Source organism: Psammomys obesus, unplaced genomic scaffold (genome assembly GCF_907164565.1).
Source record: "Psammomys obesus unplaced genomic scaffold, mPsaObe1.curated_primary_1811, whole genome shotgun sequence".
Classification (NCBI taxonomy): Eukaryota; Metazoa; Chordata; class Mammalia; order Rodentia; family Muridae; genus Psammomys; species Psammomys obesus.
Window position 1 is genome coordinate 26100312 of NW_026592510.1, and position 14123 is coordinate 26114434.

The 14123-nt window shown below is 46.1% G+C and overlaps 1 protein-coding gene and 1 long non-coding RNA gene across 2 annotated transcripts; one reads left to right on the plus strand and one right to left on the minus strand.

The window, feature by feature from the left end:
• The first annotated feature begins 83 nt into the window (after positions 1–83).
• On the plus strand, positions 84–7186 carry LOC129681758 (uncharacterized). The gene is made up of 3 exons (XR_008720884.1): positions 84–228; positions 2119–2341; positions 6906–7186. It is a non-coding gene; the product is annotated as an uncharacterized LOC129681758 (long non-coding RNA).
• Positions 658–12372, minus strand: Tut1 (terminal uridylyl transferase 1, U6 snRNA-specific). The gene is made up of 9 exons (XM_055613895.1): positions 12242–12372; positions 11060–11250; positions 7340–7655; positions 6882–6982; positions 3243–3709; positions 2615–2724; positions 2383–2493; positions 2145–2237; positions 658–1820 (listed from the first exon to the last, which is right to left on the minus strand). Exons 1-9 carry the CDS (start codon positions 12321–12323, stop codon positions 697–699), a joined length of 2595 nt encoding a protein of 864 aa, XP_055469870.1. The 5' UTR covers positions 12324–12372; the 3' UTR covers positions 658–696.
• Positions 12373–14123: the final 1751 nt, after the last annotated feature.

The following is a 14123-nucleotide window of genomic DNA, read 5'->3' on the forward strand; positions in this document are numbered from 1 at the left end:
TAGTGTAGTTCTGGACAGGCCTGAACGACCAATCGGAAGCCTGATAGAAGCCGGAGGGGAAAGTGTGAGAACCTGGCGGAAGTACCGCCCCTCGACCGTTTATAGCTCCAAAGAACTGCAGCAACTGCGGCAAGGGGTGGCGATTTACTAAATTCTTTTTGTTCCTGTTCGGGTTTTTCTATAAAGGGATGTCTGTACAGCTGGGGCCCATGGCCGAAACATCTGAAAGTAGGTCTGCTCCGATTAAACTACCGTGCCGTTAACTTTCACAACAAAGGCGGGTGGGGGAGGGCGGGTCCGGACCAACTTGCCTTGTCACCTGCACCTCGCAGGCTGAAGTATGCCCCAGAGGGTCAGGTAAGGCAGCCTAGTTTTGATAGTTTACACATATCCAAATTTGAAAATCTCGTATCCAGCTTGAGGACAATTTGAACTCCTTTTCGTGTTAAATGATAGAAAAGCAAATTCTAAGCCCAAATTCGTGGTGGTTTCCATGACCTGGGGCAGCAGGCCAACTGTGTAGGCACTGCCTATGAAAGTGGCATGAGGGAGGAAGAAAACTTCTCAAATGGACATAACAGGGCTGCTTAGCGTGGCCAGGCAGGGCAGAGGGAAAAGGCGCAAAAAGGAGGAAATTAAAGGCGTCCAGTGTCTGTAGTAAATAAACTAGCAGCTTTATTCTTGAGGTTTGGCTCCTCACTTAAGGAGATTTTTAAATGCTTGAGGGAGAAAAACCTGTAGGAAATGATGAAGACCAGGGAACAGGCCTTGAGAATCCTGGAGTGGCGCCACAGTGAGCGTCTGCTCAGCTTGGGAGACAGATGCCACAAAGGTGAGGAGGGGCTCCCCCTCTGGCCTCTGTTGCTCACTGTTTGGTCCTTTCAGTTCCTGGGTTACACGAGCCTCCATTGCCAGCCACTGTGCTCCAGTGGTGGGGCATCGTTTGTCTGTCTCCTTGGCTTGTTGCTGTAATCGTCTCCTGGCACGCCGCCTCCCCTGCCACACTTGGTGCCATAGGGCACAGCGCCAGCTCACTGATGACGACTGTGATGCCTCTTTCCCTGTCTCACCCTGAGACCCTTCTCCAGCCACTTCAGGTTCCATGGGCTTCTGCTCAAATGGCTTGTCTAGACACTCTGCAGTCATCAGGGGCAGCTCCCCTGGTGGTCCAGAGCTCAACACGGCCCAGTCCTGAGGTGCCTCTTGCAACTCTATTACCATTTCTTCCACCTTGTTTTCACTGTTGTCCCCTGAACATCCCTGTGGCTCCTCTTTCTCTTCCTCACAGCTCTTTTCTTGCCCATCTACTCTCTGTCTTTTGTTTGTCCCTCCCAGGGAAGAGTCTTTAGTGCTGGCACCTTCTGACCGTGGTCTCTTGGTTCCCTGTTCTATGTGGCACCCAAGTGCTTCCCTTAACACACGGGCCACAGCCATAATTATCTCAGAAAAGGGGGCAGCGGGTAAAGGGATGAGCTTGGCAGACAGGAGGGAGCTAGGGGAGCTGGGCTGCAAAAGTGGGAGCAGTCCCCAGTCCCGGCCCCGGGAGGAACGTTGCTGGTACTGCAGACTTCGGCAGTAACTGGCTGCTGCTCCACAACAGCTCTGAAGACGTTTAGCCACCCGGCTGGTCACATTGGCTGCAACATTGTGACTCAGGTCAAAGGGGTCCTGGAGATTCATGGGGCCAAGGCGCAGCCCTTCCCAGAGATCAGAAGCCAGGCCCCCTGCTACCAGCAATGCTTGACCTTCCCGCAGGGACAGCAGGGAGCCAGGAAGATTCCAGCAAGAAACACAGGAGAAGAACTGGGCCAGCAGGGAACCTGAAGGAGGCAGATTAGGAAAAGGGGGTCACCCAGAAGCCATAACTGGGACATCCCTGCAGCTACTTCAGTAGGACTTTCTTCCCTTCTTTGGGCTTCAGAAGTGTCCTGAGTAACCCAGCTCCTCAGCCAAGTCCTGCCCCCGATGATTACCCTACAGAGGAGTGTAACTGGAAAATACATCTCTTACTTACCTGCCCAAGATACAGTTTTCAGCAGCCATGGGCTACTGTGAAGACCATACCTTGTACACACAAATATATGTGTTCCCTGTTATTGAGCTTAATATCACTATCAGTTCTCTACTAGGTTCCTCAGACTCACTGAGAGGCTCTACGTTGGTGCTGGGCTCCAGTCTTGAGGCATCCTTGGGGAAACTACAGTCCCAGCCATCAACTTCTACCTGCTCCCCTTCACCTGTGACAGTAAGAAGAGAGGGTCAGACTGTACGCAAGAAGACTGAGGAGGAACAGGTAGAAAAATGAGTGATGATCAAGATCTCATTCCAGAGCATCTGAAAGGTAAAGAGATAAAGCTGAGGCAGTGACAGTAAAGGCTGTACCTGATCTCTGGGTGAGCTGGGCCACAGTAGGAAGCACTGGAGGGTCTCTGGTCTGAAGGAAGTAGATCACTAGCAATGTCAAGGCGTAGTTATTGAGAAGGGGGCCGCCCCCTGAATAATAATAATTATAGTTAGGAGAAGTATTTACAAGCCCTCATTCCTGTACCCACCTCTTTTTTTTCTTATGTCTTCACCTGACACCAACTTGGGTCAAATCTGTCTTCATTCTCACCTGACAGCCCATTATGCTCAGCCCAACAACGTACAGTGTACACAAGAGGCCGTACTCGACCATCCATCTCAGAGCAGAGATTTAGGAAACGGGAGTTGTATAAGGCCAGCCTAGGACATGAGACACAAAGGTATTAGAATGTAGAAACTCTTGAAACCTAGTATTCCACCATCTTTCATTACAGACTAGAACCAGCTAGAATAACACCAAGAGTTTCTCCCAAAGTTTTGCTGAAACACTGATCTTATGAGGGAGTGTGCAAAAGAACATTGAATAGATCTAGGGATGTGGCTCAATGGTGGGACATTTGCCCAGCACTCATGGAGCCCTGTGTTGGATCCTGAGGATGAGGGGAGGGAGGATTATGTACCAACTGAACCTTGGCCAACAATACATTGCATATGTTCATCCTGTAAAGTCACCATTCATGCTGTTGATATAGGACTGCTCAACAGCCAGGTGTGGTAGCTCATGTCCTGACTTAGAGGGGGCTTATGCCTGCTGAACTGAGCTTCTTTTCCTTAGGTTCAGGAGGACTGAAGCTAAGTTCAGCAGGCATAAGCCCCTCCAAGTCAGGACTCACTCCTCATACACCCCAGAACATTCCTGAACCCCAACACAAAAGTACCGGTTGCTGAGGGAGATGTCTCCATGAAGACCTGAAGGCCGATGACAGAATTTGACCACAGGGCGCCGGGCAGAGGGAACAGTTTGGACTCGGTACACTCCAGGGACGCAGCCCCGGAGAATAGATCCCACCAGCTCTAGCACTGCTGCTGCCTCTTCCTTCTCATCCTTTGAGGTTTCTGCTACTTCTGGTGCCTTCCCCAGTTTTCCCTCTCCTCTGTCCTCCTGCAGTGGGGAAACTGGTGGCAGGGACCGGGGAGAAGTGACAGTGTCAGAGCCCAAAGCAGAGTCTGGTGTCTGTGGTGCCAGAGAAGAAGGGGTTTCAAAGTCCAGGGCCTCAGAATCTTGGAGAGAAGTTGGAGACAGTGAGTCCAGAGGAGAAGCTGGGGTACAGGCCAGTGCTTGAGGATCCAGAGAAGAAGCAAGGGCTGAGTCCAAGGATGGCGCCTCTGGAGCCTGTGGAGCTGGCTGTAGATGGAGAAAAAAGAATGAATGCCCCTCCTCCTCCACCTTCTAAGTACAGGCTTTACTCTGCAGCTTTACATACTCATTCTCAACAGACTGAAGCCAGGCTGTGATGGTACACGCCTTTGAGCCCAGCACTCAGGAGGCATATCTCTGAGTTAGGAGACCAGCCTGGTCTACACAGTACGTTCCATGGCTGCCAGGGCTATGTACAGAAACCCTGTCTCAAACAAACAAAAAAGACAAGGCCTTTCTATGCAGCTCAGGCTGACCTTAAACTTATTATTTTATGTGTTGGATTTTTCACCTGCATATATGTCTGTACCACATGCAAGCAATGCCTGTAAAGGCCAAACAAGGATCTGCAACTGGAATTATAGACAGTTTTGAGCTGCCATGTTTGTGCTGGGACTCCAATCCTTGTCCTCTTGAAGAGCAGCCGGTGCTCTTAATCATTGAGGCTTCTTTCCAACCCCACAGCTTCTAACTTTTCACAGTTCTCCTGTCTCAGCCTCCCAAGTATTGGAATTTAGAGTCATGCTTTAAATTAGCCTGATAACCAGGGCTGTCCAGAAGACTACCAAAACATACAGCCTGTTGCTGTTGCCTTGGTTGCAGCCCCCTTCCCCAGCTCCCTGAGGTAGAAGTTAAGTGCCTACTGCAGAAGACACCATGCATTTCAGAAACGGTGCCCAGAAACCCCTGAGCTGGAACTGACCTGAATGCCTCCTCCCTGAAGACTAGCTGTCGTGGTACCAGAAGGCACCATTCAAGCTTCCAAAAGAGGAAAGGAGCAAACACCTCCTACCCAGCTATGACATCTATGAACCACATCAACAACTAGCACAGCAGGATAACCCAAAGGGTGCAGTAGTGGCTCACATACTTGACAGTAACTAGCAGCTTGGTTGGTTGGTTGGTTGGTTGGATAGTTTGGTTTTTTGAGACAGGGTTTCTCTGAGTAGCCTTGGCTGTTCTGGAACTCACTATGTAGACCAGGCCAACCTCAAGAGATGCGCCTGCCTCTGCCTCCCAAATTCTGGGATTAAAGGTGTGTACCACCACCACCAAGTAGTAGTAGCTTTCTAATTGGACTTAAAAACCTCTTCAACCAGAGATTAATCATGCCTGGGAATGGAAACCTATCAACTACTTGGTGCTGGTGAAGTCATCTTAGAGGAGAACCTACAACCACTACTTTATTAAACCAGTATAATCCCTAACAAAAATCCACACATTTGTCCTTATACCCACAGATAAGTGTAGTCTACACCCTACATCAATGTAATTCTCTTTGCAAGAGATTACTACAAAAAAAAAAAAAAAAAAAAAACACACAGCCAATTAAAATGCAGAGTTATGGAACCCAGTCCCAATAGAGTACATCTCCAAAACTCTCCTGCACCTAAGGCTCAAGGGACATTGTGAAAGGAACAGAAAGATGATAAGAGCCAAAGGATCAGGGAGGCTGCTGTGAGATTGTTTCTCCTAGTATAATGCCAAAAACTACATAAGTCTCACCAACATGACTGCCCAAATGTGAGCTCAACAAGGACACAACACCAGTGGACATAAAAAAGTGGAAAGGTAAAAGCCCACACCTATGAAATGTCAACAATATCACTGCCCAAATGAACTCAGCAGGTTGTATTTATAATTATACATTTATACATATGTAACCTTTAAAGAAAAAGTCTATTAATTTGAGGGGGAAGATGGGGACAGAACTTTTCACAGTTCTCCTGTCTCAGCCTCCCAAGTATTAGAATTTAGAGTCATGCTTTAAATTAGCCTGATAACCAGGGCTGTCCAGAAGACTACCAAAACATACAGCCTGTTGCTGTTGCCTTGGTTGCAGCCCCCTTCCCCAGCTCCCTGAGGTAGAAGTTAAGTGCCTACTGCAGAAGGCACCATGCATTTCAGAAACGGTGCCCAGAAACCGTTTTCTGGGAGGGAGAAGAAATGTAAATATAGTACACATACATGAAATTTTTAAAAAATAATTTCAGAAAAAAAGTATGGGGCTGTGGTCCATATTTCTAACCACTAATCCTAGCTGGAAATGGTGGTATATGTCTATAATCCCAGCACTTGATAAGGTAAGGCAGGAAGATCATTGGTTTGTAGCCAGCTTAAGCTACATAGTAAGCACCAGGACAGTCAGGACTACATAGTTAAAACTTGTCTCAGAAACAAGACAGCTTAGTGGCTACACTGCTGTTCTTGCAGAGGAACCAGCTTCAGTTCCTAGCACCCAGATGGTGACTAACACCACCTATAACTCAAGGGATCTGACACCCTCTTGGGACCTCCAGAAGCATCAAGCATACATGTGGTGCACATATGACTGTGTACACAAGACAAAATAAATGTAGAGAAAAAAATATGCATGTACAAAGGCCCAGAGTTCAACCCCAGCACAACAAAACAACAACAAAGAAAACGTCCTTCCTCTCTGGAGGAAGGAGGTCTACAGGAAATTCTATTTCTGCTCAACTTTCCTGAGAACTTAGAACAGCTCTGAAGAACTGTGCATAAGAAAAAAACAACAACAAAAAAAACTTTCCCACTATGGAAACAATCTGTAAGTTACATATTACAAAGCACAAGTAAAGACCTGACATAGCAGCTGACGCCTGCAACCCTAGCATGTCTGCAGAGGCAAAAAGGCCAGTGTGGGTTGCACAGTCTCAACCACCCCTCTATGCAAATAAGTAAAAAGATAATCCTCAAATTACCTTACTGTATATCTGTTTATATATTTGCTCCAAATAAGATTACATACAAGGAAGAACATGGTGATACGTGCCTTTAATCTCAGCACTCAGGCAGATCTCTGAGTTCGAGGCCAGCCTGGTGTACTGAGTAAATTCCAGAACAGCCAGGCCTACATAGAAACTGTCTCAAAAAAACAATCAAAACAAAGAAACTAAAAGAATAAAAACCCAATCACAGAGAATTTTTAAAATTTTTTTTTCTTCTTGTCACAACTGTTATCTACCCCATGCCAACTCATTGTATCTAATGCACATCCATATTCACATTTCCACAAATACAGTTAGGGCTCTGCATAAGTATTATTATGTCCATTTTATAAATGTCACACTAAAACATGAGAGTTTGGGTAAAGCATTTGCCTAAAGTCATACGAGTGCACGCTCCCCTGGTCACTCACTTGGGTCTCTTCTGTATCACCCAGGTCCAAGAAGAGGTCAAGATCACAGCCATGAACATCAAAGCTGTTTATAGAAGAGCCAAAAGGATGGACCACACAACCTAGGTACCAAAGAACAAAGGTCAAAAGATATTAGGGAACTGGCAAGATGGCTCAGGTACTTGCCACCAAGTCTGATAACCGGAGTTCAATCCCCAGAACCCATATGGTGGAGGAAAAGAGCCAACTCCTGAAAGTTACTCTCTGACCTCCATAAGCATGTGTGTTACTTATGTGCACATATAATAAAGAGGGGTAAAAAGACAGGGAGGTCTCCATTCAAGAACATACTGGGGTACAGAGATGGAAGAGCAAGCAAATGAAACACCTATAGCTGAGGGAAGACTGAGAGTTCAAACATGGGGGCAGGGAGAGCTGTAGAGGTATGAGAGAGAGCTGACTTACAGCAGGGCACTCACCAGGGAAGAACTCTGTGAAGACCTCCTGCATCAGAGCCACAACAAGGTTTCGAAGCTGCCGCTCAGCCTCAGACAACTCCCTCAGTTCCACAAGCTTTACCATCTGTGCCTCCACATCTGGGACCTCTGCCAGTACTCGGGCCAGCTGGTGACTATTTGAGTCCGCTCCTTTGAGAGACTTGGAGGCTGGGCTCTGGAACTCCTTCTGTTCTCTTGGCCGGACACGTAGTCCATGTGCCCCCAGCCTGTGCTTGGGCTGTGATAAGACAGCCTCCTTTGCACTTATGTCTCCCATCTCCACGATGGCAAACACCCCCTGGAAAACCACACAGGAGCAAGGATGATGTTTTGACAATCAAGAATCCAAGCATATGTTTTTGTTTTGTTTTTCAACATAGGGTTTCTCTGTGTAGCCTTGGCTGTCCTGGACTTACTCAGTAGACCAGGCTGGCCTTGAACTCATAGAGATCCACCTGCCTCTGCCTCCCAAGTGCTGGGATTAAACGCACATGCTTCACCATGCCCGGGTTCCAAGCCTATGTTTTAACAGTAGATAAGAATCTTTGAAATGGGAACCAGCTCATATACTGGGAATATTTACTTGTTTTTGGAAGAGGAAACATACTTAGTTAGATGAGTAATCTTCACCATTATCCCATACATTTTTATTCTAGGCTGCCAATTAAAATGTCATCTATTATCTTTTATGCTTCATGATGACTTGATTTCACAGGTTAAAATAAGACTCACCAAGCCATGGATGGTGGTATATGCCAGTAATCCTAGACTCAGGAGATAGAGACAGGGCCTAGTAAGAATGCTCAGGCAGTTAAAGGCACATGCCACCTAGCCTAATCTTAAACTTGAGGCCCCTGAGTCCAACATGGTGGAAGCAGACCACTAACTACTGAAGATTGCTATCTGACTTCCATATCTGTGCCATGCATGTCCCCTGCTCTCCTACCACAGACACACTAAACAAATAAAATGTAATTAAGGGGCTGGAGTGATGATGCCTCAGAGGTTAAGAGCACTTATTGCTCTTTCAAATGACCTGGTTTGGTCCCAGCACCTCCATGGCAAGTCACAAGCATCAGTTATTCCAGCTCTAGGGGATACAATGCCCTCTTCTGACCACCAAGGGCACCAACCACCCACAAACATGCAGGCAAAAAAGCCATACACATAAGGCTTTTTAAAAAATTAAAATGTATGAGGCGCAGTGGCACTCGCCTATAATCCCATGCAATGGGAGACAGAAGCAGGTGGATCTCTGTGAGTTCGAGGCTAGCCTGGTCCACAAGGTAAGTTCAGGACAGTCAAGGCCACACAGACAAACCCCCAGGGTGGGGATGGGGGACAAATTAAAATATAATTTAAAAAATTTTAAAGGAGGCTGGAAAGATGTCTCAGCCTGTTCTTCCAGAGGTCCTGAGTTCAATTCCCAGCAACCACATGGTGGCTCATAACCACCTCTACTGAAATCTGAGCCCTCTTCTGGCATGCATGCAGGCATACATGCAGGCATACATGTAGATAAAGCACTCATACATAAAAGAAAAAAAATCTTTAAAAAAATTTTTTTAAAGAGTTTAGAAAGATGGCAGTTAAGAGTTTGGTTCCCAATACCCATGCCAGCTAGCTCACAAACACTTATGACTCCAGTTCTAGGGGATCTGATGCCCTCTTCTAGAGTCAACGGCACTTGTATACAAATCCACACAGAGACAAGCAGATGTAAACATAATTTAAAACAAAAAAAACCTTAGCCACACACAGCGGCACACACCTTTAATTCCAGCACTTAAGAGGCTACAATAGGCTAATCTCTGTGAGTTTGAGGCCAGCCTGGTCTACCTATCAAGTTCCAAGACAGACAGGGCTACAGAGAGAGACCCTGTCTCAAAAAAACCAACAATAAAATCTTTTTTAAAAGGGGAAGATTGGGAAGGAAGACCAGGAGTTCAAGGCCAGCCTCAGCTACACAGCAGGTTTGAGGCCTGCCTGCAAGATGTACAGTTTAGTCTCAAAAAAACAAAGCATAACTTTTTTCTGACTCTTTTAACAATAAAAATCCATGGAAGGGGCTTCTCTCTGATCTCCCTTTCTGTATCTGTCCGCCTCTTTTCCCCTCTCTCTCTCCCTCCCCCTGCATGGGGCAGAGAGCCACTTCCAGTAAACATGCATATATGTATATATGAATATATATTCTTTTACATGCAAATATATATGCAAGGGATTCCATATGTGTAATTCTGGAAAAATAGTTCAGTGATTAAGAACACTTGTTGCTCTTAAAAAAGACTGGAATTTTGTTCCTACCATATCAGACAGCTTGTAAACACCTACAACTCCAGCTCCAAATAATCCAGTGCCCTCTTTTGGCCTTAGCAAAGGTGTACTCATATACACATGACCACATACAAACACCCACAGAAAAACCTTTTAAAAAAAGTTCATGTTGGGGTAAAATTCTTGCCACCTGATTTCAGTCCCCTGAACGCACTGTAGGACAGAACAGACTCCCAAATGTCCTCTGACACCCACATTTGCACCACTGACCATACATGTGCAAATTTTTAAATATTTTTGAAAGAATAAAATTTTTTGAAAAGAATCCACATTGGGCTCAGAATGCAGTTCATTGGTAGAGAAGTTGTCTAGTGTGCATAAAGTCTTGGATTCAAGCCTTAGCACCGGAATATAACAAGATTTTTAAAAACCCTGCTACTGCTGATATAAACACATAAACTCTATCATAAACCCTGTTTTCAAGGAACTTACCAACAATATAGGATTACCTACAATATGATAACTAGACTGCTGTGATATCGGTGAGCTGAACAGAGCTGAATAAGAATATAAATATTTGTGTATATCCACATACGCACATATATACCTTTTTTAAAGGTAAAACATTAGGATCAAGGCAAACATGACTGCTGAGGATCAAAGAGCAATTCTTTTATGTCATTTGTTCCTGTAGACAGGCACCTGATATAAAGACTGTAATGTCAACATAAAGACATATTCAAACATAGAGAAAAAAACTGATACCAACAAATAAACCCCTACATCCTGTCACCTAGTTTTCAACAAGATAATAAGACCAATGAGAAAAGAATGAGCTTATAGACAAATGATGCTGGGACAAATGAACAGTCATGAACAAAAGAATGTTGGACCCTTCATATCATACACAAAAAAATTACATGATGTCTTCACAGTCCACAGGCATAAGTCATAGGAAATGACTGATAAAGGATAAGGGGATGGTTTGGAGCTAGAGACCACTTCCCTAGCATTCAAAAGTTGCCAGGCTCAATTCCTAGAACTGAAAGAAAAGGGAGGTGGTAGGGGTAAGAGAGAACAGAGCAAGAGGTTTGATCATTTCTTTGATTCCAGCACTATGGAGGCAGAGGCAGGTGGATCTCTTGAGTTCAAGGCCAGCCTGGTCTACATAGCAAGCCAAAGTTACATAATGAGCAACCTGACTCAATGATAATAATGTTTGATAAACAAATCCCCCATAATTAACTCTGGTAAATGGATATCAAAGGAGTGGAGGTGTCAGAAGCTCACAAAACTGAACTTTTGTGAATTGTTTCCAAGAACAAGTTCTACTAGCCCACATTAGGAAGCTGCCAAAACAGGCTACTGGTTTCTCTCCATATAAGCTAACCCGTCTGACCCATTAACCCCAGAGCCATTCAACTCTACCTTGTCCTTGTCCATGACAATATTGGCCACGGGGCCAAATGCCTGGAAATACTCAGAAAGCTGAGCAGAACCCACATCCCTGGGAAAGCCACTGACAAACACACTTCGAAGTCCCTGGGCCTTTCTGGTAGCTCGTAGTTGTACCAGATCCCGGTGCTTCCGGCCTTTCAAGTGGGCATCTAGGCTGGGTCCTGTAGAGGCAAGTGTAAGACATAAGCATATAAAGTAGCCCTTAGTATACCTGTCCCCTTGCTTTGCTTTATACATATGGAAATTCTCTGTGCCTTCAAAGACAGACAAAGGGTGACACTGGAACAGAGTTGTGACTCTTTCCACACTTGCAGTGGAAAGTTTTGGTGTCTTTATGTAAACATGTTTTTGTTTTAATCCCAGGTGTGGGATATGAGGCTGCTCCAGACTGTCCACAGCAGCAAACTATTTGTCTCATGCGGGCTCTGAGAGGGGCTCTTTGCCATCTGCAGATAGCTTAATTCTGAGGACTCTGAGAAGGAGTAAAGGCCAGAATCCAGAGAGAAAGAGGGTCTCTAAGAAAGAAGGGGCCTCCGAGAAGGATGCTGGTGCTTCCCCGCTCCCCACACTGTTCCTGGCTGCAGTTCATTCACAAAGCCCCAGAAGACCCTGTTTAGGGAAAATCACAATTCCAGACATCAGAAGTAGGATCTGAGGTGTCACTGAACTGCTCATGATGTCACAGAATGACCTAGTCTACCTTTCTAAAATCCTTTCCTCACTGGCGCCTTCTGCACTGTTTCACTCAACCTCGGCTCTGGAGAGCTCCTCCATTGAGGATTACTGCTTTCTCTGTGATGCCTCACCTCTGTAAATCATATCCATGGTGTACTGAAACTGTCTCAGACCAGTGAGTTCCAGAATCCTCTTTCCTACTCCAGAGACCAGAAGAGCACAGGCACTGAGAAGGGATGCCCAGTAGATGATTTTAAAGGGAATAATGAAACTTTGACTACGGAGATTTTGCATAGGGAGATATCCCCCACTCTGCAGTGCCCTGGGACGTGCTAAATGAAAATTGGTGGACAACCCTTGCGGCAGCTTTATATGTATTTATGCATACACATATATAAACTAGATAACCCTAACTTTCACTAGCACCTAAAAATAAAGCCTGCAACACCCCACACACACCCACTAGCCACCGCTTACGGTTGGCTGTAGTAACGTCGCAGAGGCAGCAGCGAAAGCGGCCACGCGGCAGCGATATGACATCCGAATCCACCGCCGCCATAGCGACTCTCTGGTGCGGACCGCCTAGGAGCTAGTCCGTGATCACCGGAACTCACAGCTAAAAATCACAATGTGCGGGGAACCTACTTCCGTCAGTGCTTCGGGAAGTGACGTCGTGTCCTACGCTAGCATAGTCCTCCAAAAACCTCGTTCGTAGGGTTGAGAGTTCCGGTTCTAAGCCACTTCTAGAAAAAAACGCCCATCGACGACGCTTATTGGCCTCGGGTTAACTAGTCGGCCCGCTCTGTTCTTCTCCAGCTTTGATTGGCCCGAAGAGTCGTGAATATTCATTGAGCAGCTACAAAGGCGGGCTTGCTTCTTGACAGCAGAGGCCCTTTTATGCCAAGTGGTGGCAGGCGATCTGTACCTTCATTTCACCACATGACTGCCCCCTTAATCTCTTATTTTACCCTGCGAAAAGAAACAGAGGGTGGGTGTTTCCCATCCCTTGCCTTGAGGAGCTCAGGGACTCCCACACCAGGTCAGTTCCTTTCTCTGCACCAGGATCCTTCTGCAAAACAGGTGTTCTCAGCTCTGTCCCCGACTCTCCTACCCCCATCACCTGGACTCAATGAGGACAACGCCCCATGGCTACTACCCCATTCAGCCAGTTTCTTCCGCAGTTGTAGCCTAAATGAAGTATATTAATGAGGCCTATTTCGAGGCAGTACAATGAACAAACTACAGTGCCAAGAGATAAGCACATTCATTCAAGGAGGTGGGATGGAAGTGCTGGCACAGGAGTCCATCGTGTAGGTTCAGAACCTACAAGACTCTCTTGTAGGGAGAGAATGAGAGCTGAGCACAAGGGCCATAATGAACTAAAAGGGTTATATCAGGTACGCTCAGCAGCATGTGCTGATTATCAGAACAGTACAACAGTAGGCAGAAAACCAGTCTGTGATCTTGGCTGAGTCACTTATGAGGCCCTTCTATCTCTAAAGTACTGAAGGAACAGAATTCGTTGAACTACCCCAGCTCCTGCCTTTTTTTTGTTTGTTTGTTTTTGTTGTTGTTTTGTTTTGTTTTTGAGACAGGGTTTTTCTGTGTAGCCCTGGCTGTTCTGGACTCACTTTGTAGACCAGGGTAGCCAAGAACTCAAGAGATTCGCCTGCCTCTGCCTCCCAGTGAGGCACCGAGCCAGGCTGGCTGAACTTGTGGACTGATCTAGCGTGTCCCTCCTATTGGGCCCTGCTCTGGCATCTGATCCTTATGCCAAACCTAAAGAGCAGACCAAACCAAAGAAGTAGAGAACAATATTACTGCACATTTAGCAACAGCAGCAGCAGTTGCTAAGATTGATTGTGCAAATCCTGAGGCAGCAGTCTGTATATATATACCACTAAGCTTGAACTTTAAAGTCCTGCAGTACCACACCCACAACCACTAAGGTGAGACATATCTTTTTTTTTTGTTTTGTTTTCAAGATAGAGCTTCTCAGTGTGGCCCTGGCTATTCCTGCAACTCCCTTTGTAGACCAGGCTGGCCTTGCAACTGCCTGTGTCTACTGCCTAGTGCTGGAATTAAAGGCATGTGCCAACAACTCCCAGTACTTAGTAGGGTCCATCTTATCCTGGCTGCAAGCATTCCCTAGAAGCTTAAGTCCCACAAGAAGGCTAGCTGGCACAGATTACCTCACGGTACGGCTGCATGTATCATAAAGATGTTCCTGGAACAAGCGCCATCTCTACCTCTTTCATTGTCCTTTGTCCTCTATTTTTCCCTCTCAAAGACACCCCGAACATACACACACACACACACACACACACACACACACACACACACACACACACACACACAC

Bases quoted from the DNA above. Each gene is read 5' to 3' on its own strand.
- Tut1 (XM_055613895.1), bottom strand. From the start codon at position 12,323: ATGGCGGCGGTGGATTCGGATGTCATATCGCTGCCGCGTGGCCGCTTT. The intron at 2,494-2,614 runs GTGAGAATGAAG...ATTATTATTCAG, and splicing joins TGAGCATAATGGGCTGTCAG to GGGGCGGCCCCCTTCTCAAT. The intron at 2,238-2,382 runs GTACAGCCTTTA...TTACTGTCACAG, and splicing joins CCAGCTCACCCAGAGATCAG to GTGAAGGGGAGCAGGTAGAA.